Source organism: Aulonocara stuartgranti, assembly GCF_965226115.1.
Source record: "Aulonocara stuartgranti genome assembly, chromosome: 3".
Taxonomy (NCBI): Eukaryota; Metazoa; Chordata; class Actinopteri; order Cichliformes; family Cichlidae; genus Aulonocara; species Aulonocara stuartgranti.
The window spans coordinates 74,657,269-74,681,292 of NC_138941.1; the positions used below are offsets into that span (position 1 = coordinate 74,657,269).

At 41.4% G+C, this 24,024-nt stretch overlaps 1 protein-coding gene across 1 annotated transcript in view; it reads right to left on the reverse strand.

The window, feature by feature from the left end:
* Positions 1 to 24,024, reverse strand: part of LOC309703502 (spermatogenesis-associated protein 20-like) — a 57,017-nt gene that overhangs the window by 4,392 nt on the left and 28,601 nt on the right. Inside the window, exon 15 of the mRNA XM_082528387.1 lies at positions 20,866 to 20,946. Within this exon, the coding sequence (XP_082384513.1) occupies positions 20,866 to 20,946 (81 nt within the window). The remainder of the gene's footprint in view (positions 1 to 20,865; positions 20,947 to 24,024) is intronic.

Genomic DNA, 24,024 nt, shown 5'->3' on the forward strand with positions numbered 1-24,024 from the left:
AGAGTATCTGCAGTATATAAACATCTAAGACAAGCTTGAGCCAGGTAGGTTAAACCTCTGCACTGTTTTATCCACACAGCAGATGAACTTAATCAGGTCTTGTTTGTTTTTCCAATAATAAATTGTACGTTTGCTAGTAAGACAAATGACCACCTTATCCTTTAGCACAGCCTGAACTATCTTAGGAAAGCTTTCCTGTTGTTTGTTCAGGCAGTCTTCAGGAACATCTTGATGTATGCAAAATCATCCAGGTAAGGAAATCCCCCAAAGTAGTCTTATGGGTCTTCAGGAATAGTTCTCCAGACGTCCCCTTTCTCTTCTTTGGAGGTCGACTGCCTTTCGTTGTGTTCTTTGTCGAGATGCCGCACTGCTTCAATAGTGCTGAGGTCCAGGCGGGGAGGCCAATCCATGACTGACAGTGTTCGATAGTGTGCTTTTCTATCCAGATTCGCTGTTCCTGCACTGACCGTGTGTTTACACTGTCATGCTGAAAAATGCAGCCATTGCGATTCACATCCTTCCCAGTTGGTATTGAATGGTGGGTCAAAATCTGAAAGTACTTTCCTAGATTGATAAATTGCATCAATTTTGACAAGTTCTCCAACAACAGCTCCAAACCATGACAGAGCCTCCACCGTGTCTTACAGATGGCTGTAGACACTCACTATTGTACATCGTTGCTGACTTCCTGCCGACATTGGTTTAGTCCTGTTAGTCCAGATCTTGTGTAATGTGGGATACCTCAGCCTTTTCTCCCAGTTTCCCTTCCTTCAGAATGTCTTCTTGACAGCCACCATTTGACAGAGACCATTGTGCTGAATGCTCAGTAAACAACTGATGCATCTCTCTGATATTGTGTCAGGTCTTTAATAGATTTTTTCCTAATTGTTAAGGTCGTCACTTTCAGATACTGATACAATTCACAGAGATGTATAATTCCTAGATGATGCATCTTAATGAGTCCAGTTACCCTCCGACACTTCCCTTTTGCACAACTATATGGTTGACAATGAATATCATTCCCATCAAAGTCAGCTGTACTTTGCATTTAGTCCAAATTTGCTAACATGCTCAACTCTAATGGCAAACCTGTTAAACACAAACCTGCTAATCATCAGCATTACCCAGCTGTCCCTGTGATTCCTTAAATGCTGCTGTGCTGCAGTACTAACTCTTAGAGCTGCTAGCAAAGCATTTAATAAAAAGATCGAAACACTGTTTTGGTATCAGTGATAAAACAACATTAATATATCAGAACTGTGATCTGGGAATATTAGAAATGTCATCCCTTCACAGAGTACATAATGATCAGTATGAAGTATGGATTAAACATAAATAATGATACAGTAAAATATCACGGTCCTTCATCTTCCTATGGGTTACCCAGTGGCTAGAAACATCCATATTTAAATTGAAATAGGCAGTAACTCTGAAGTGCATACAGCAATGTGAAGCACATTAATCAACTTCACACATTATTAACACTGATTAATAATGCTAATACACACACTGACACTGCACTGCAATATACAGTATAGATATAAACAGAAATCCTGCGCTTTGCCTTTCAGATGTATGTTTTTGGTCTTCTATCTACAGCTGTTTTGACACAGTCATCAATAATGTATTGTTATTATTCCGATTAATTCAACCTGTAGTATGCGAGTGCACGTGGGGGTGTGTAGGACATGTTAATGTGAGCTTATCCGTGTACTGTGATCCACTCCGTACAATAACGCTGCACCCTGTTACATGTCCACATGTACAGGTGGCTGTAATAAACTAGAGCACACAGGTACTCCCGATCCTGCTTTCATCGCTAATTGTTCTTTAGTCATTAGACAAAATTGTCTGCTGGAGGAGACTCTCCTCTTCTGTAAGCGTGCCAGCCAGCACTCACCCGGGCCACCATGCGGAACTGTTTGCATCCTCTTCACCCCGTCTCAATGAGCCTTCTCATTCACTGGCTGTCTCAGAGCTCCCCAAGTGCTCCACTCAGCCATTTAGATGCTCATTTGTGCCGATAGCCATCTGCACTTCAAAAGCCAAAAAACTATCAATAGATTACGCCGCTCAAATCCATCCATCCATCCATTCGCTTCCGCTTATCCTTTTCAGGGTCGCGGGGGGCGCTGGAGCCCATCCCAGCTGTCATAGGGCGAGAGGCGGGGTACACCTTGGACAGGTCGCCAGTCTGTCGCAGGGCCAACACACAGGGACAAACAACCATTCACACTCACATTCATTCACACATTCACACCTAGTGACAATTTGGATTATCCAATTAACCTATCCCCACAAGCTGCATGTCTTTGGACGGTGGGAGGAAGCCGGAGTACCTGGAGAGAACCCACGCAAACACGGGGAGAACATGCAAACTCCACACAGAAAGACCCCGGCCTGATGTTGGAATTGAACTCAGGACCTTCTTGCTGTGCGGCAACAGTGCTAACCACCGTGCCGCTGTGTTGAACTACTTCTGTGTCTATTACTAAATATGCTGTGTGGTAAAGAAAATTCTTCCTTAAGGGGAGCATGAAAGGATGCTGCCCACATCTTATCTTCTCAAAATTCATGCAGGCTTACGTGTTTGAAGAAGCTCAGATGATAAATAATTTTGGCACTAAAAAAACAGAAAACTGTGGAAACATCACACCGAGCACCGGAGAGAGCTGTCTACAAACATTTTTGGGCAATAAATCAGGGGAAGACTGGGAAGAAGCATGATGGAGTGTGTTCATATTGGTGTGACCGTTGTCATAGCGACCAGAGGAGGATTTCCCTGCCAAACTGAACCTTTTCCACCCTGACTTGATTCTTCTTTTGGCTTCATGCCGTCCCTCCCTGGGTTCAGACCACATCCAGCCACGTGGCCTCAACTTAAAGGTCGCTCAGTAGTCTGTCTGTGTCACAACAACACGATCTGCACAGACCCCTCGGTGCTGGAAACGACCTGTGCGTGTGTGTGTGTGTGTGTGTGTGTGTGTGTGTGTGTGAAGCTGAAACAAAGAAACAGAGACAGACAGATCCAGATTACGTGTGAATGTACACACGAAGGCTTGTGGATGTGACGGACTGAACGCAAAGTCTGTGTGTGTGTGTGTGTGTGTGTGTGTGTGTGTGTGTGAAGCTGTAGCAGACAGCACAGTTGGCTACACATGAGAGTGCAAACTCCCACAGGGTTAATCCCCTCATACTGGGCAACCCTGAAACAAATACACACACACACACCTCCCACCCGTTAAATGTCCCTACACTGACAGCTCCCTCCCACTCTACATCTCTCATTCTGCCAAAGCAGAAGAGCTCAGACATTTAAAAAGAACATGCCGTACCTGTGCTGACAGCAACTCGCAAACACACACGCAGCTTCGGAAATCATTTTATCATACTTAGCATCCGCACAACTTGGGGGCTAAACTCACACAATGATCGCATCGAATGCGTGCTTTCAGGAGCCGCTGTCACACCTGAGGAAAAGCAATCACAGTTCTACACGCAGTCAAGCGTGAAGAGAATTACTTCCCCCATCCCTCTCACTTTTGTTTTGTCCAACTTGCACGCACACACGCACACACACACATGCATGCATGCTCACTGTGTGCTGCTCAGTCATCACTGCAACCTGACATCTGGACTTCTGCCCCAGGACAGAAACAGACAAATTCACGCTTTTACGTACATTCTGTGACAGTGTGCTGCTCATATCACCAGTCATCCAGTGACTTTAACTTTACCCTTGGGTTCATTTATTTATCTTTTCAACAAGAGAGAAGGATGAGAGGAGGTGAGTGTGCCAGAAAGAAAACTGGACAGGAGACATTTGAGAGGAAGGAGAAGGTCAGAGAAACGGGAACGGATTCGGCTGATTTGGGAGCATTAAGCAGGATTGAGCTAAAACTCTTCACAGAGATCAAAATCTGCCTTTTTCTACACTTAACTATATAATATCCAGAACAGTTAACACACTTCAACTAAGTGCACATTTTAATGCAAGGCTTAATATTCAGTTTAAACTCAGACTCCAAATATGATCACCTACACCACATTAAAAGCAAGAATCTGGAAGCTTTCCTTATCCTTCCAAAAACAGTTATGACACACAAGGGCTCTGACGAGGATCTGAGGCTTTCCTATGGATTAAAATTTTGGACCGCCTCATATTTGAGGTGTTTCGTCTTCTTCAAGCTAACGCTTAACAGTTTTTACAGTGTGGAGTTCCCACTGTCCTGCTCACAAAGACCACTGCTGTCAAAGGAAGGGTGTGTTAAATGTGCAGAAATGTTTAGGTAGGTGGCAGTGGTGGGGGTGTAAATCAGCTTATCATGTGCATGAATATCAGGAGTTTCACAGCAGGTTACTGAAATGTGACAATATCATTGATGTTCTCCCAGTTTGTTTTTTTTTTAAATCCAGAGAATTAAAAAGACTGACACGAAAATGTGGAATCAAGCTAATGTCCAAAATTATGCACATTACTTGACACAAGAGCTACGAATACAGACATAAGGAAAAAAACTACAAAATAAGCCTGCGCGCACGCACGCACGCACGCACGCACACACACACACACACACACACACACACACACACACACACACACACACACTTGCCGTCTGACCCGAGTTAGAATGAGTGGGCGAGCCTGTTCTGGCAGTGTGTTCTGTCTTTTGTCAAGCTGGGCATCAGTTTTCAGCTGCTGACAGTCTCTACAGGACCCTCTTCACTAAATCAAACTGTGTCTGCAGCAAGATGTGAGAATGCCTTGGGATCTGAGCAGAATTAACAGCCTCTCTCTTCAATCAGGCCCTGACACCTACGGCACACTTCATCAGCTTCTGTTGTGTTTAAGATGAAAGAAGATTCTCATTTTTTAATGTCGTAAAAGTCACGCCAAGTTAGAAATGCTAAAGCGATAAAATCTGACATATGAGTGATACAAGGACGAGGCCAGTAGTCTGAAATATCCCAGATATACAGGCGGGTGACTAATGAAGGAAAAAGACTTGAACCCTTGACCCCTGTATGGAGAGGATCTGCTGGCTCTGTTATGCTGGGGTGGGGGTCTGTCTCCTTAGAAGGAAGGATGACTGTAAATCCATACAAAGATGTTCTGAGGAATCACCTTTACCTTTTTGGAAGAATGTCGTTCATTACTCCAGTAACATTTCAGCGATTGGCTGATCTTTCTGGAGGAACAGTGGAGCAGATCTGGTTGTATGGAAAGGCCCAATCAAAGGTCCTCCCTTACTAATGTAACGGGGAACATTATATCAAAGACATCACAAAATGCATAAGTGTCCTACTTCACATTTAAAGAAGAATGTTAAGCACGGCTCCACAACACGGGTGGAGAATCATCCTGGTGCTACACGTTTGAAACGGCAACGGTTAGCTTTAGTTTGGTTAATATTAGAACCACCAAGAGGGTCATTTATGTAGCTGTGTATAAAACTCATCATCTCATACTTCATTACTTATCCAGTGTTTTAGTGCTGGCTAAAATGACAAATTATTACAAACACCTCTACTTAAAGCCGCCAAGAGAATTTGACCCCCAACAGAAATCACTGTAAAAATGCTGCACTTTACATTTACAGCACACCTGCATTGTTGACACATGAGCAAGAAACAGCTAGATGTGATTGATAGATGAATACACAGGGCACTGTAGTTAGATAAAAGATGAATGGTTACTACGGTGCTGACCCGGGGCTGGAAGTGTAGAGAATTGGGCAGATTTCTACTGTCAGAGCAGAGAGTCCAAAGTAGTAATCAGAGCAAAAAAAAGTGAAATACACAGCAGATCAGCTGAACTGATTTCAGGCCTGAGGAGCAGAGCCGAGGAGGGCTGCAGACTGAGGTGGAGCAATGTGGGTGGTGGTGAATGAGAGAGGCTACAAGTCCACTGAAGGAAAAGCAGACATGACAAACTTTCACTGTTTTACCTTTATAATAATTCATTTGGGGGGGTAAGAGGAAAACGATACGAAAAAGAGAAGACAAATGAAACCACAACATAGGGAGACGGGACAAAGCAGGGTGAGGGAGAGAGGAGACTACAATTAATGCTGCAGTGGCGTAAAAATATGTGAAGAGTAAAAAAGGTGAGCGGAGAAGAAGTGCACAGTGTATCCTATTAAGTCCTTCAGCATTCTGAGCCTGAAGCAGCATAGCTAGAAGATGGTTCAGGGACATCTGATCTAGCCCCAACTACAAGCTCTATCAAAAAAACCTAATCTTGAAAATAGAGAGGGTGTCACACTGGGAGCTGGTTCCATGGGAGAGGAGCTGACAGCTGAAGGCTCTACTTTTAGAGACTCTGGGAACCAGAGTGCTCTGTTAGGATCATGTGCATGTATGACAGGACCTGATTATTCAAGATGTTGTATGTGACGAGAAGGATTTTGAATTCAATTCTGGATTTAACTGGGAGCCAATGACAAGAAACTAATATGGGAGAAAACAGAAACAAGCAAAATGAACTCTCATCCTCTCAAAGCTGGGGGCTTTTTAGGGAATTATAAGATCGATAAAACCTGATAATAACAAACATCAATAGTCCAGCATAGAGATAATCAGTCCAACATATTTGTTTATGTGTGCACTGAAAAACATATCCTGATCAAAAGTGTACTGAAGGTTATTCTAATATACTGTAAATTATTATATTTATAGATTAAACAAAGCATATTGTGGTGAATTTTACCTGCTCAAATCTGTATCAACTTACATCAACAATATGTGGTTGTTGAATAGTGGTATTGTAAAGCGCTTTGGGTGCCTTGAAAAGCGCTATATAAATCCAATCCATTATTATTATTATTATCATCAATCAGAATACTACAGATGTCTGCAAATTATTATTATATAATAATAATTATAATAAAAATATTATATTATCATAATCGGCCTTTGTCAATACTCAATATCGACTCATAAGAAAAGATTTACATTCTGTTTTGCTTTTGCAAAAGCAGAAAAAATAATAGAGATGAACTTTTTTTTGAACCAAAAGAAATCTAGATTCTTGTCAGATGTAACTAATTTAATCCTTGACAGAGAGCTTGGCTCTTGTTTCAGGTGGCTTTACACTCAGGGTCACTGGAAGGCAGATGAACAGTACATCTGTGCCCCTGAGAACCACTAGCCACTAACTGGATGTGTGAGATGAAAGACTGCTGGACTCCATCTGAGGTGTTTCATTAGCTCTCAGTCGTACAGTGGGCCAGAATTGGAAATAAGGTCTAAAATTTTGCTTCTTTCTAATTCACTATGGGAAATTGTGTGAATTTCAGCACGTGTATGGATACTAGCTCTGTGTGTGAAAGATTGATCAGCTAGAACATATTTGTATGTCTTTTAATTTCAGCACAAAATGAACAAAGTGAGTTTTCAATTATTTTTCTTAGCCTTTCCAACAACACCATTCTGTTTACAGGATATCTTTGTATACTGAGATTTTAGCTTCATACTGCTGTAAAAAATGTGAGCAGAACTGAATTATTCAAGCGTTATTAACCCTCTGGGGTCCAGGGTATAATTGGCCGTTTTTGACTACCGTACTTTTGATTTTACTTCTATATTTCACCTTTAAAAACTGTTCATCTTGCTTTGTTTGGTATCATTCTCTTCAGCACAGCCCTCATACCTCATATCTGGTGTCATTCCTAAAACTTACCCCCTCTTCCTAAACAACCAAATGCCACATATAATTTTGTGATTCGTTGACATGGTACACTTTAACACCAATAGGAAAGGGGTGTTTTTCTTTAAAAAAAAAATTTTTGCTCCAAAGGGGAGAGTGGTTGCTAGCGCTGTCCTTAGAAAACACTGTTTATACCATTTTATTCAGACACAAACATAGCGTGTATTTTTCTTTTATCATAACTCTCGTTTTACATGGCCTATCAACACAATTCAAAAACTGGTATATAGTTTGCAGTCCACACTTTTGACAAGTTGAAATGGAGGCTGTGCATCGTTGCATCTTGTTGTCTTAAATTGGTCATGTGATTTTGACGCACTCGTGCATCCGTCGACCCTAGAGGGTTAAAGAAAATAACTACTAATTTCTAACTTTAGTACTAATAACTACTTCATTCTTCTTGCAACGTCACAAAAAATGACTGTTTTAATTTTATATAGCTATTTTAATGTCTAATCAAGTGTGTCAAACATAAGGCCCAGGGTCCACAATCAGCCCAGCAAGGACAAGGACAGCAAGCAAGGAAAATATGAAGAGGGCAGAAAGTTTTAGAAGTTATACAACTGATAAAAATCTTCTCTATAGCCATTCTTACTACACCAAAGTAGTTAAGTAACAGATAAACAATTAAATGACAGAAAAGTTCCTGTTTTTTTACTTTCTACCATAGAAGTTTCAATTAAAACAAGAAAACTTTCATCAATCAATAAGCTGTAAGTTCTATAAATATGGGACAGTCTGGGCAGTGAGCTGCCAGAATCTTTTCTGTATTTTTAGATATTTATCGTGTAGAAAAACTGAAATTGAACTTCTTTATTTTATAGTAAGATGTCTCAGGAATTAAATGTGTAGTTAAATGTGTAGTTAAATGTCTTTACACAATGTATGTTTCACTCGGCGATCAAAGTGGCCTTCAATGGAAAATGAGTTTGACATCCCTGGTCTAAATGCTCTTTTATATCCTCTTACGCTGCTTTTGTAAATTACCTTTGATGTCTTTTGAAATTTTATGTAAAGCACTTTGAATAGCCTTGCTGTTAAAATGTGCTAAAGAAATAAACTTGCCTTGCCTCCTCGATAGAATGTTACAAGGTCCAGATACTAGATACCATTCATCAGTTTCAGATAAGAGATCCAAGTGAAAATTACATGATACTGGCTGAGGCAGATGAAGAAGTACACCAGTACAGGAAGGAGACACAGGCAGCCAACAGGAACAAAATCCAAATTGTTGCTTTGAAAATAAATTATCTGAAAGAGACAGACTAAGACTGAACTGCTTGTAGAGAATTTGCATGCAGTTCGGAGTAATGTTGATGCAGGATTTTCTTCAACACAGTTCTCCACTAAATGCAAATTGATTCTTGGCACTGTCAATGAACAAAATGCTCAGAACTGCTTTCCTTCCTTTGACTGCCAGGGAGATGTTGGCTCAGCTTAGAGTGCTTCCAACTATTTATGGGCACACAAACTTTCGTTAAAGCAGTTTTCTACTGTTCCTTTCAAAAGTTTACATGAAAGATTGAGTTTTCATGTTTGGAAATGTTGTGCTGAAATGCTACTTTTTCATATCTATACATGCTACCACAGATGATGTATTTTTTAAATAATTAAAATAAAAATGATATCACAATAGAAATACACTGTAAAAATGTGATATTAAGTTTTTTAAACTGGCTTTTGAGTTTTTTTAAAAAATGTAAAAATGTATTATTACTTAAATCCACCACCGCCAAGCTTGGGTGTGAGTAGAGCCCTCTAGTGGGTTGCCACACATGCCCAGCCCCCCGAACACCCAAACAAACAGTCCACTAGTCCAGGACCCGGGGCTTAATCAAATGTCCAGAACGACTGAAACGCGGAGTCCGAGAACTGGCTGTGGGCTCACCAGGCCGGGAAGGACAGGCCGAACCCTCCGCTTGCCGGACAAGCGCCGACGGGCACGGTGGGATCACAGAGGGAGGGTCAGAGTCCAACGTTCCGGCAGCAGGTGGGCGGCTGCGGCGGAGGGCTGGCACCACAGGCGCATCCTGCAGAATGTGTGCAGGCTTAAGTTGGTCCACTGAAACTACCTCCTGCCGGCCCCCAAAATCCAAAAGAAACCCCCTGGCCACCACCTCTGCTGTCGTGAAAGCCAGGGGAACCACCCCTGGCCACCTGGTGGTGCGATCCACCACAGTCAAAAGGTGTGTGAAACCCTGTGACTGTGGGAGTGGTCCGACCAAATTGTCGTGCACATGGTCCGAGGGGCACCTGAGTGTGCCTGTGGACCTTCGAGCGTTAGCACAGAACACACGCAGCAGCCCAATTCTTTACCGCTTTCCGCAGGCCCGGCCAAACAAACTTGTCGCTTACCAGCTTGACCGAAGCCTGTAAGCCCGGGTGAGAGAGAGCATGGATGGAGTCGAAAACACGACGGTGCCACGAAAGGGGAACGACGGGGCACGGGCGACCCATAGACACGTCGCAAAGCAAACGCGGACCGCCATCCCACACCGGCGTGTCTTCCAGCATGAGGCTCGTCTTTCTTTACAAGTTGCAATAGGAGAACCGTTAGCCGCAATCAGCTGCAGTCCGTGGCCTGCTGCTAAGCGGTCCGCGGCGGTGGGCGTGATGAGGCTCTTCTGGGAGCCAGAGTCCAGCGCCCGGAGCGTGAGTCTTCAATGAAGAGCAGCCTTTCCATATCGTCAGCGACTGCGGCAGGCAGCAACGCGCTCTGGCGCCAAAACGCTGATGGTAGAAACAAAAATCTTTCCCGCAGTGTGTAGCGGTTCCTGCCGTTAGTGCCAGCTTGTCCGCTCTGGAGAAGGCTGTTGGGGGTGTCGCCGGCAGATCCACGGCCGAGGCATGCACTCCAAATGTGTGGGAAACCAGCAGGATGCGATCTGCCTCTTCAGCCAGGGAGCGGTACTCCTGCGCCGCTAGAAACGGGGAGCTGGCGAGGCCAGTTCTCACAGTGACAGGCAGTTGTCTGGTAAAGAGATGGACGAAAAGGAATCCTCCGTCGTCCGAACCGAGCAAGGACAACATGTTTTCCGTGAGTTCAAGAGCCGTGCCTCTGCCCAGCCTGGAGAGGGAAAGAAGTTTCTTGGCTTGCTCCGCACCGGAGAGGGTGTATCGCCGCGGGAGTAGGTCCTTAAGGGCGACATATTTCCCTTGCACGGGCGGGTCCCGGAGGAGGGCCATCGCACGGCGGGTGGCTAGCAGGTTGAACGATGCCACCACATGATGAAATTTCGTGTCGTCAGCCGAGATGCCGGGGAGAGCAAACTGAGCCTCCACGCGGACAAACCGGACAAACCATGACGAGGGGTCGTGGAGCCAGAAGTCCAGCAACTGGAGCGCCACGGCAAACGTAGCCACAGCAAACATAGCCACAGCAGGAGCTAGAGGGCCGGCAGTAGCTGGCCGTCCAGGGCGAACTCCATGGTTCGATGCGTGTTCAAGGTAGGGTCACCAATATGGAGGCATGGGACACACAAAGTTGTAGCATTTTCAGCACAACATTTCAAAACATTATTTTTGATTGATTTAAACTAACCTAGACTACAAAAGGAGAGTGTAAGTAACACCAAACAAGATGTGTTTGTCAGCTTTAGTCTGCAACTGTATTGCAGTCTACCTAGTTCCAGGTTTGGAAACTTTAACTAAAATTATTACATTTTGTCGTAGCATGCTGTGTAGAGGAATCATTTACTCAAAAAAAATCTCAGAAGTTAAATTTATGCTGCGAGTTTTCCAAGACAAAAGCAAATCTTGAGTTTTATTTAAATACAGGAAAGATACACTGATGGGTATCAAGTGTCAAAGTAAAACTTGCTAAGGGAGATTTAACCAAATATGAGTGAAATTGCATGTATATATTTGAACATGTAAGTATAGTTTTGACCTTGTGTGCATTAGAGGAAATTCTTAATAAATTCAAACTTGTGAACACAATACTTGTTTTTTTTAAAGGTAATTCTTTGGAAAGAAAAAAAAAGTTCAAAGAAAGTATTAAATATATATATGCAAACTTCTGTCCACAACTGTGGGAAAAATCTTTTTACAAGCATAAGAACGATCAAACAAAATTTTTTTTTCATCTTGCTACACCTGTGATTACATGAGAAAGAATTTCACAGCTTATAGAGAGGGAAAGAATGACCCAAAGGGATATACAGTTGCAAAATGCCTGTATTTATGTATGTGTAAATGTGTATCCACACACAGCATAAGGATATTTACTGAGCTGAGATATGGACAAGCACGAAGCATCAAGCATGGCTACAGCACTCAAGATACCACGGGCAGAGGATTATATCGCACACATGCCACTAAAGCTGTCAACTCTGCTGAATCATGAGTGTACATGCAGCTTCACCGTTGCTTTATGAAGATGAAAAGAAAAAAAAAGTAACATTCACTTAATGGATGAATGTGTAATGCTTTAGATTAACAAATATTAGAAGAATGGAAGGAGGTGAATGTAATGTGAAACTGAATATCTAAAGGATGTTCATTTGCAAAATAGCAGAGACAAAGCAGGAAAAAGAGGATAAGTGGCTACCTGAATGCATTAAAGTAAGCATGAAATGCACTTTTCCTCTACATGAACCATCTGGGGCCATCTGGGGCCTTTCCCAGACCTGTCAGTCAGACTGTTTTCTACTCTGGATGGTTACTGGGCTTAACAGGTCATCAAGGTATTGGCGGCTCAGGTGGTAGAGAGAGTTGCCGAACAATCAGGAGGTGGATTGATTCCTGGCTTTACATGTCGAAGACGCTGAAGATGCCCAAGTTGCCTCTGACGCATCCATTAGACTATAAATGTTGGCTAAAAAGTGCTTAGGAATAAATAAAAGCACTGAAATTGTGTGTTTTTAAGTGGCTTGTGGTAGAAAGCACTTTGAGTGGTCAAAGTGAGCAGAAAGTTGCTACAAGTATGAGTCTGTTTAACAGAACAGAAGAAACAATTCTTAGCGGACATATGCAATCTTTTAAGGAGCTTTCATGAGTGACCGAGGCTCAGCGAAACAAAGAGACACAACAGGACACAGAGTGAAACAACGGAGCTTAAAGATCACTGAGGACCCTGGGCATGCCTAACTCTAATCCTCTTTTTTACAGTCGTGTTACCATTGCAAGTTGGCTAGTAGATACTGTCTCTTATCTCCACCCATCCCCTCCTTTCCCTTTCTCTACTCACACTCCATATCACCCTGCTAACTGTTCCCCCATGTCTCTAAGGTCTTGTTAGGGATTCCCAGTTGTTCGCAGACATTTTCAAAAGGACTCTCCTCTTAATAGGCCACGGTCCATCCTTCTACTCTACGATTTGTCCTATTCTCTCTGCCTCACTCTCGTCTTTCGAAAGGCACAGGGAATGCGAAATATATCCATCTACATTTAATTCCATTTAATAATTCTTACATGGTATTTCTTAAACCATAAAAAATCTCTCTGTCCTAAGCATATTTTCTAACGCTCACATTTTACAGTCCTCCATAAGACGTGCCACAAACACTTTCCAGATTATGGGACACATATTGCTGAAGTTTTTACTTAAATACACTCGAGAGAGGAACAGCAACTCTATTGCTCTCTGTGACAGTTTGCTTATAATAGAGTTACACAAAGTTACTTGGCTAGTTTTCTGGGGGGAAGGCTGATGAATAAGCAGAGCTGACAAGACACAGTCGGGCTCAGTGGGAACTCACAATGGGAATTACAGTTCTTGTAAAGCATTATTCAACTCATAAAAGATCATGTGTAAATCTTGGGCTGACAGAAATTCATAATTTGAACCACTATCAATGCCACTGCCAACATGCTTTGTTGCTTACATTACTAAGCAGCCTTGAGATCACAGCTTGATGAATGTAAATCTTCATGTTTAGTGTTGAATGTATTCCATTTTCTAGAAATGTATTCTAAAAATGCTGATCAGACAGACCAATGGAGAAATCTTGATTTTTCTTTTTTAACCACCAAGATTAACCAGCACACAGTTCAAAATGAAGCTTTCTTTCAACAATTCCAACCCTCTTTCAAAAGTAATGTTCCTAGAGAACTAAATTGCATTTACTTACCTTACTTACCAAACATTTTTCTCTATAGCAATAAAACCTTAAAATTTTAAAGAGAGACATTCATCAGGTTGATAATGGCTTTTTGACCTTGAACCCCCATCCTGTCTCATTGCCTTGATCATCTACTCTACACCTATGTCTAGTTTGCCCCAAGTGTATAAATAGTCCTCTTTTCTCCTTTGTCCCTGGGTCTGTTAAATTCCCCAAGTATGTTTGAACTGTACGATCTCGTGGGTGTTTTTGGACTTTGTTTTGACAATTCTCATCTCTGCATCAGCCCTAATAAACGTTAACTCCTGTTTAATCAGCCACAAACACAGTGAAGAAATTTAGTTTAATGACTCAAAGCAGTGAATGGACCCTAGCGAAGACCTTCTAGTTTCAGCTGCCTCTGTTAGGACATCTGCCATAAACACAGCTATGTGTCTAACTCCAGCACCCAGGTGGATTTGTTTAAAAAATGAATTAAACAAATAAATAAATAACTCAGTAGTCATAGAGTTGTTATGAAGGGAGAAACTATCAACAAAAACAACCTTTTGGTACCAGGTTGAAACATGTTTTTTTAATCCTGAAGGTGCTCAAGTGGCAGTTTTTGGCACTTGCACACACGTTGCCTCTTGGGTAAAACATGTTATCATTTTGATAATGTCATCTCTTTGTTATAAACCACAAAAAGTCTCGGTAAGCATTACTATGTGGAGATTTGCAAAAGACGCTAAACCATTCTGACTCACAAATGTGCCCAAATGCAGACATGGTAAAAGAAAAAGGAAGCGAATTACTCAGTACAGGTTGAACATTATTGGAGTGCAAATATGGATGTAATGCTTTCGAATCAGTGACTCACAGAGGTCACTAACATGAAGATGATACAACAACTTTGCAAGTGTTGTTAGAATATTAGCCTTATTTTGAGAACACATTCTGACTGCACACTTTTAGAGCAAAGAAATTCCACACGTTGGTGTTTTCAGTGCCAACGTGGCTTTGAAGAAGAAAATTTAGCCACCATCAATTTATCATTTATACCTGTGTTTTTCACACTGTTAACATATTTTCCACAAGATAGACCTCATGTCCTAAGTAGAGGAGGCACACTAGAAAAACTGTTTCTAGTCCTACCAATGTAAGACTAAGATTCATGTCACAAAACACCACTGTAACACTGTAGTGTCTATCTCTATCCTTAGGCCCAATTGCTAAAAAAGACTGCATCTCTATTTGTATTGCAAATCCCATACTACAATTCCTGTACTTACACAATCAACAAACCCTAACCCGACTCTAATCAAGCTATGTTTCTGTGTAATAGAAAAATTAACCACAATTTATTGCAGCAATTACAATCAAGAGCGATGTTTCGGTTTAACGGAGGCCTATAATTGATTCCAACAAGCAAAAAGTGAAGAAGCAGCTCCGAGTGCTGGAGTGAATTGAGAAGTGCAGACTCTTGCGGTGAATTAAAATAGTAAGTATTTTAAATGAAGTGTGAAGAAATAAAAATGTGCGTGTGTGTGTGCGTGCATGCTCTAGATTAGCATGAGTTGAGTTCTGAGCACCTCATTCACCACAATTAGTTTGTGGCGGTCTAAAACCAGGAAAACAGGCAAGGAGTAATTGGATTTAAATTAGACATGTTCTCTGCTCATAGCTACCTAATGTAACGTGGCGCACAGTCCTCTTACTCTTCCTTCGACTTCTTCCCTTTATCTCATTTACCAACCCTCAATCTCTTCCCACTCCTGATGCTTATATAACCCACCCAGCTGACTCCATCATGCACTTTACCCCTTACTTGCATTATACCCATTCCCTTCCAGTTCATTTGGTGTTTTTTCGTGTCATCTTGTACATTATCTGTTTTAGATCATGTTTTCTACTTTTCCTTGTTCTTGCTACCAGAAATGAATTACTTTAAAGGAACAGATCAAAGAATGTGTACCAAGAAAGTGTCGAGGTTTTTATTATTTCATAGGTTTTAAAACATTTCACAGAACAGAATCATTTCTCTTAAGAGTTTTTAAATGATCTTTTATTAGCTAATGACTCTGTGGACAGCATTATTTTAGTGCTTTAGATCTAACCAGTTTCACAGGGTTCTATTCTATTACTTTGCCAGGTATCAATTCTGTGCTGATGATTTCCAAATCTACCTGCTCCTAAAAGTATTACATATTTTGTCAAGTGACATTAAAGTCTGAATGACCTTAATTTTTTTTTTTTTACTTTAATGAGAAGTATGAATTACAATAATAAAAACCAATTAGTTCCAGCGATGATCCAAAACTGGACCTGTGTCCAATGTCTCCAAAGGTTGATTCTGTTGATCTGGACGTAGCGTTTTTAGTTTCCATTATAAATAAGCTTGGTGTGAAAATGGGCTGTAACTTAAAGACTGAACAAACAATTCTTAATTCATTTGTTCAATTAGGTTTTTACCAACTAAGGCTTCTAAGGTCAAGCACTTCTTATTTATTATTAACTTTTGGAAAGTTATACATGCTTTTATTACTAAGAGCCATTTCGTTCGTGACCGACACAACACTACTTTTGTCAACTTTTTAAAAAAAATAAAATTGGATTGGATTGTTAAATTGGATGCTCAAATTAGACATGGCTAAAGTTTCAAGCCATATTTAAGCATATGATAAAGTAACCCCTGTAAAGCCAAAACTAAGGCTTTACGTTCAGAGTTATTTAGTACGTCAGCACTAAATCCACACCCATCTGCTGCTCAATCCCTCTGTTTAAAAAATGTAACCAATCAGAAGGAAAGCTATGTTAAAAGTAAGTGGAAAGGCGCTAAAAAAAGCTGGTTTCTAACAGCAGTGAAGGGCTTCACAAAGGTTCACTATAAAATAAGCATTATTCTAAACACTGAACCATTAAACTGGAACAGTTTGCAGCCGAGAGTGAAGTGGTGGGAATGAGAATCAGCACCTCCAAATCTGGGGGCATGGTCCTCAGCCGGAAAATGGGTGGAGTGTCCAGTCCGGGTCAGGGACGAGTTCCTGCCCCAAGTGGAGGAGTTTAAGTATCTCGGGGTCTTGTTCACGAGTGACGGGAGAAGGGAGCGGGAGATTGATGGTCCATCATGTTGAAGAGAGAGCTGAGTATAAAGCGAAGCCCTCAATTTACCAGTAGTTCTACACCCCTACCCTCAACTATGGTCACAACCTGTGGGTAGTGACCAAATGAACAAGATCGCGGATACAAGCGGCGGAAATGAGCTTCCTCCGAAGGGTGGCTGGCCTCTGCCTTAGAGATAGGGTGAGAAGTTCAGCCATCCAGGAGGGACTCAGAGTAGAGCCGCTGCTCCTCCACATTGGAAGGAGCCAGTTGAGGTGGTTCAATCATCTCATAAGGCGGCCTCCTGGGCGCCTCCTGGGTGAGGTGTTCTGGGCATGTCCCAGCCAGGAGGAAGCCCCAGGGCAGACCCAGGACAAGCTGGAGAGATTATATCTCTCTCTCGGTTGGCCTGGGAACGCCTTGGTGTTACCCCGGACAAGCTGGAGGAGGTGGCTGGGGAGAGGGAGAGGTGTGGGCTTCTCTGTTTATGCTGCTGATTAAATTGCTGATTAAATTTCTTGATAATCAATTAACAGGCGAACTGCTTGAGCACAGTTTTATTTTTTCTTAATTTCTTCCTTTTCCCTTCCTCTAGTTTGTAATCACATCACGTACATGTGAACTTTTGTCCTCACTTATTTATCTTATATTTGCATGTGAAACTGTGTATCTCCCAGAATGTGTTTATGTGCTCCAAGTGTTGCTTGTGAACAAACTGTATCAGAAAGTCCGTGAGTGTATTTTACATCTGCTGTAGGCAGTGATGCCATTCCTCTCAAAGTGTGATGTCTCATCTCCAAAAATAGGTTTATGTGCATGTTTATTGTTGTGCAGGACCATCAAATCTCATCCTGGCTGAGACAGCTTCTACTGCCACTAAAGTTGGCTCTTGCCACTATATCTGGACACACACAGATACTATGTGCACACACACTCTGTCCTCTGCCTCATTTACTCCCTCTCAGCCTCCCCCTTCATCTCACTCTGAAGGCTCATTAGAACAAAATCTGTATCTGACGTGTCACTCAAACAGACTCCAGGAGTCTTTGTTTCTTTGCTTCTAAAAGCACAAATGCACAGTTATACTGTAAACTGTTCCATCTTTACATTCAGTATCTAACAAGATACCAGTGAAGCCTCTTTTTTTCTATTCCATGTCTTCGAGATAAAAAATAAACACATAAAATTTCCTCGACTATAATGTTTCTACTTCTTTTCTGTATTCTTTTTAACCATATTACTGTTTTCAGTCCAAAGAACATTTTATTCTTTTACTCTAAGTGGTGTAGTGCTGATCACTTACTGCCTCACAACAAGAAGGCTCCTGGTTCACCTCTCTGTATAAAGTCTGTGTGTTTTCTGTGCACGCTGAAGTTTATTTGTGTGTGTATGTAGCAGCTACACTGATCCATCATAGTCATCATGAAATGAAAGAAAACAAGAGGAGGACATTTCCGAGTGTTGGATTGATTTTTGAATCACAGTGTAATTTGACAGTGCATTTGCGGAGCTTCTCAATTATCTCATCTCCTTAACTTTTTCCCCACCGGGCATTTTTGTCAATGAAAAACTTGAAGTGTGCTGAAGAGCACAGGAGTGACAGCTGAGTCATTTTACACAAGAAAAACAAACAAACAGGGACAAATTTCTCATACGTCACTACACAAGGGCTCGTCTGTGAGATGGCCTCCTCATGCGCGATTACAATACGAGGCTACAATTTAGCCTACATAGTCACTGCTGCTGCCAGCATTTATCCACCCACCCGGTGGGGTGACCATGATACCCCATCAGCCTTACGTGGCTAAGGGGTAAAAAATGGTGACAGAAAGAGAAGCTGGAATTGCACAGGAGGAAATGACACCACCGAATGGGCCGATCACAGCTGCACTGACATGACGTGGTTACCATTCTGAGGGGCTGCAGCGTAAAATCAATGAGCAATAAAAACTACATTTTTCATGACCAACTTTCTCATTTAAATGAACCCAACTTGAAAATAAACCTGTCTTTATTATTGATGTGACCATTTCTCCTGACTGAGACAGTACCCCATCAGAGAAATCACTGTCATTACCCTGAATATAACATGGCTGAGCATGTGACAGTACACAGTGTACATCAGCCTTAATAATACATCCATCCTGATAATGGCTCCATCCAGCTCGGTCCTGATCTGTGTCTCTCTGCGGGGATCTGGAATGGCTTGATGTTACTGCAGCCACTGCCTGATACTGCACAACTCATCTATATTTCAGTAGGGCAGTGTGGAGTGTGTGTGTGTGTGTGTGTGAGAGAAAAGACAGGGCGAGAGATGGAGTGGACAATCACTGCTTTAATTTAGTAGTCTAATTCTGGTTGCAAGCTGGGCAAATAAGTGAATTTAAAGAGAAGTGTTATAGTGAGAGCTGTGAATCTGTGCTGGAGCCCTTTCTTTGTTGAGTTTCACTTACTCAACAAGCTTGTAAAGATTCTTTTTACAATTTAACCCAGCGGTCCCCAACCCCCGGGCCTCGGACCGGTACCGGTCCGTGAGTCGTTTGGTCCCAGGCCACGAGAGTTGAGGCTCAGGTGTGAAATGTATGGTTTTCAGGGTTTTTATCGGTTTTCAGCGTTATTTTATCGTTTTTATCGTTAACTCGGTTTTCCTGGGTCTTTTCACGTGTGTTATGAATAAATCTTCTTTTTTTCGGTACCGGTACTAGTTTTATTTTGTTGTATTTATCCGCCACACCTTAAAGGCCGGTCCATGAAAATATTGTCGGGCATAAACCGGTCCGTGGTGCAAAAAAGGTTGGAGACCGCTGATTCAACCCACAAAGTGACAAAAGCAGCAGAAAGCTACAACACCAAGGAGCTTTCCTGTGGATGCACTCTGGACCTTAACATCCATAACAGACAGTGACTGTCTCCGACCTCACCCTCTCAAAGTCAAAGCCACGCAGAAATTTTTCTTCCATGCTGTCAAGATGTTCTGAGATAGAGGCTGGCACCAAATCACAGGCATGTGTGAAAGCATGGCCTTTTTAAGTCAACTCAGATCTGACCACATCAGACGTAAAGGCAAATAGTCACATGAAATTTTCAATTTCATTACACCCACCCCCCCCACAGAATGACACAGAATACTAGAAACTAGTATTTTCACCTGAGATTTTTTATGTATTTTTTTGATAAACAAGTTACAGTAAGTAAAAGGTCTCTTTTATCTACATTCTGTTACTGGCTCATCTTCTAGCTTTGTTTCCTTTTGTGTCAAAATTTTCTAAAAAAGACATTTTTTTAACGCTCACAAATTGGAAACCTCTGGTGCTTGTTTGACAATCTTTTAGGTTTTACTCTAACATGTTCAGTTTACAAAGAAAGCAGGTTAAAGGCACTCCCACACTGGATTTTCACCACGGGTAACCTGCCATTATATACAATTTATGCTGTTGTTGTTTTTTTAACATTTATTATATTTAGTGTGAAACACAGAGAAACATTTTTTGTCTGAAAGCACTGAAAAATGTTGGCTAGCCACAGTGAATTTAAGACTGACTCAGACTGACAGCTGTCCAGTTCTTAACTACCAGCCTCCATCAGGGCTAGCAGGAAGACAAGTAAGGCCTTCACCGACTGCAGAGTTAAGATTTAGACCTACTGGGCCTTTCAATGTCAGCAACGGGCTTTAAGGTCAACTAATGCCCCCAAAGAGATAGCTGGGAAGTTATTACACTGAGGAGTGGAAAAGAGAGAAGCTCAGGCTGACCTTTAAAAAACCACACTTAAATCAGCCAACGCCACAGGCGCTGTTCTACGTTGGGCTCACTCTGCTTCTGTGTGTCAGTGTGTGTGCACGTTTAGAAGGTTAGTGCAAATCTGCTGCCTCCTTAAAGACACTGACGCTGGAGTAAATCAGCATGCGTCTACAAAGCTGAAAGCTGATCTTTGCTTTAGCGATTGGTGATATATTTTTCTCAGTTTGTCGAAATGATGCATCACTTTCAATCAAACATGATGTTGAAAGCTTACCTTATACGGGAGGAAGAGGGACTTGACTGCTGCTAGGAGACTTGTGGTATCTGGAGCATCCCTCTGGCCACAGATCACAATCTAAAAAAGATAAATAAAAAAAAAATAGAAGAGGGAGGGTGAGGAAAAAAAGATTATGTGGATGAAAGAAGAAGGAAGAAAGAGGAAAGAAGTATAATAAGACCAAAGCAATGGGGGGGAAAGGTGACACGTGGGACGAGGAGATGGAGAGGAAGTGATATAGGTCAGTACTGTATTTGTAGCACTAACAAGGGAGGCAGGTGTTTTCTCTGGGATTGCCTTCCCCTGCTTTACTTCTCAGTTTGTTACCCTCGCGCTGTTACCCTGACCTGTCACCCTGTCATCTATGACAGACAAACCCCTAACTAATCCTGTTTTAGGCTCCTGTTATTCCCTTCTCTCACACGCTTTCAAACTTAAAATTTTCTTTGAGTGTTACAGAAACTTTGGGCTAACTCCTGCTGTGCCTGCTATTTTTTGGTGGTTTCAGGCTAAACTGAGGGTGTTAATATTTCAAAGCAGTTACATAACTGAACAGCTGAAATAATCCCTTAAATGCACAAGTCCTGTTTAAAAACAGGGGAAAATGATTAAGAGTCTGTGTGTCCAGGGATTAGATGTGCAGGGAGCTTAGAGAGGTGCTGTCCTCAGATGACCTACGGGCCATGAAATGGGGTGAAAAATATGTATCAACAAATTAGCTGCTTGCTTAAGGAGGACTCTTGTAAACAAATGTTTATCCAAACAGGGTTTATATGATGGGCGCTGAGCTTCCAAGTTAATAATGAAAAAGTAGCAGCGGGAGGAGAAACAGCACAGGACATAAATATTGTGAATGGTGAGGATATTGAAGGCTACTTGGCTCTAACTCCACTTTCATTAGTCAGTAAATTACACACACAGCCACTTTGTTCACAGTCTAACTCATGATTATTACTGGGATCGAGGTTTACCAATGAAGCTAAAGAAATACAACATTGTTTAAAAAAATTCTTATTTTTTTAATTACTGCAAAACTTTCATACATTCCAGTTTCATTATATATAAAGTGAAAGATTTTTCATCCTTCATTTGATTTAGAACACTTCCTCAGCTTAAGGATGTGCGTGACTACTTGACTAGATGACTAACTGTCGCTGCTGGTTGGTACCAGACATTCTGCTCGGTACCAGACATTCTGCTCATTTAATCTAATTGTTAACATTTCAATCGATGCCAGCAATTTATTGTGTCGTAAAGGTTATGCATCCATGAGCCACCAGATGGAGCTGCAGCCCCAAGATCGCTGTAGAAACCCCCATAAATCTGTAAATCTAGGCTTGATCCTTTATTTAAGTCACTGCTAATCAAGCTGGTTTGATAGTCTGATCGGACAAAGGAGGGAGAAAGGTTTCACCCACCACAGCAGGGCTGTAACTAAAGATTATTCATGTAGTGATCTAATTTGCCTTTTTCTTTAACTTTCTAAAACAGACCCATTCAGACCTGGCGTCACAGCTCCAGGGTGCGGGCGCTTTAAATAATCACGCACTGCGGTAGTGCTGTTGTGGGAGGAAAGCTCCACTTTGCACAATCTACATTTAATGTTTATCTTAATCTCTCATTTCCATTTTCTTCCGTCCTCCTTGTTTTGCGGTCAGTTACAAAAACACATTTACGTGGTACTAGCGTCTGATGCGTCGACAATAAATTTCTGCGCAGACGATGTCGTCGATTATGCTGAGGAATAGTTGCAGCCCTACACCACACGCACACTCCTGTGCAGCCCCTCATTTAGTCGACTAAGAAATTAGTTGCCAGGAGCTGAGATCAATCAAAAACTGATTTACAATACAAAAACAACTTCTGAACACAATGTTACTTATTACTTTAAAAGCAGACACAAATGTGATAGAAAAACAAAATGGACTTGACTGAACTAAAAAGCTCCCTGCTATCTTTTTTCATTAAATGAAAAATCGTTTTGATTTCAGGGAACAAAAATCGTAACTTTTTTTTTTTTTTGTTCAGTAAAAGATGTTTAACAGTGATAACGTAAATGTGGGTCACAAACTGATCCAGGTGGGCCGCGCAGCATAATTTACAATAAATACCTAAAAAAAAATATTTGATTCTTACAAACAAATTACATTTCAAGTGCACAGAAAAGCATCGTTTTAAAAGTCACACCTTTTAGACTTTTATACAACTTAATCCTGTTTGATAACTTTATAAAATTAGATGCACTTATTATTTAACCCTACAGGATAAAATCCTTTAGGATTGGTTTCAAAATCAACACATTTTTATTTTAAAAGTTTTGGGATTCTAAAGAACTTCTGAGGGTTTAAGGGGTTTCAAAATAACTTATTTTTTATTATTATTATTATTCAGGTTTTCAGACCATTTCCTGATCTTGAACTCATCTCACATTTCATAGTAACCAGGAAACTTAATTTGGAAAGAAAAACTAAGATTAAAACAAATGAATGACAAAACACGCACAGGAAACGTTTCATTTTTCATTTGTGAGACGATCAGAGTGACTAAAAGTTTTGTGTGTCCCATTTCAAACTGTGCCGTGGAAGTTTAGGAATGGCTGAAACACAATACAGTAAAGTACAGTACAGTAGGGCTGCTTGCTGTGATTTGCAATCGGAAGGAATAGTATACGTTATCTCTGTCTTTCACTTTTTGCAATATTTGTTATTATAAAAAAAGTTAACAAACAGACATGACTTTAGGCTCTGGTTGCTTCATGGCATCTGTAGTTTGACCAACTAAAGAGAGAACTTTATTACCCAAATATGCAAACATCATCAATCAATAAAACTTTATTTGCAGTGCTGTGGAGAGATGTAGTGGAATAGTTTCATACTGATTCACGTTCACTTTACTGCATGGTTACTGAGTATACAAGAGAATCAGTTAAATCTGTTTCACCAGCTTCTTGTTCAGCTTTTGTTTCTGCTATGCCACATCATTTTCTTCAGTTTTTGTTTACCGCTAAATGCAAATTGCATGACAAACTGTGTTTGCACAATACATCATTCAAGCAGAAACCTTTGCCTTTAGTGGGTGGATGCAAAAATCAATTTGGGCTGGCAGCCTGGCAAACACCTGCTCTCCAAGCCAACCTGGCTTTTAGGACAACTGTCT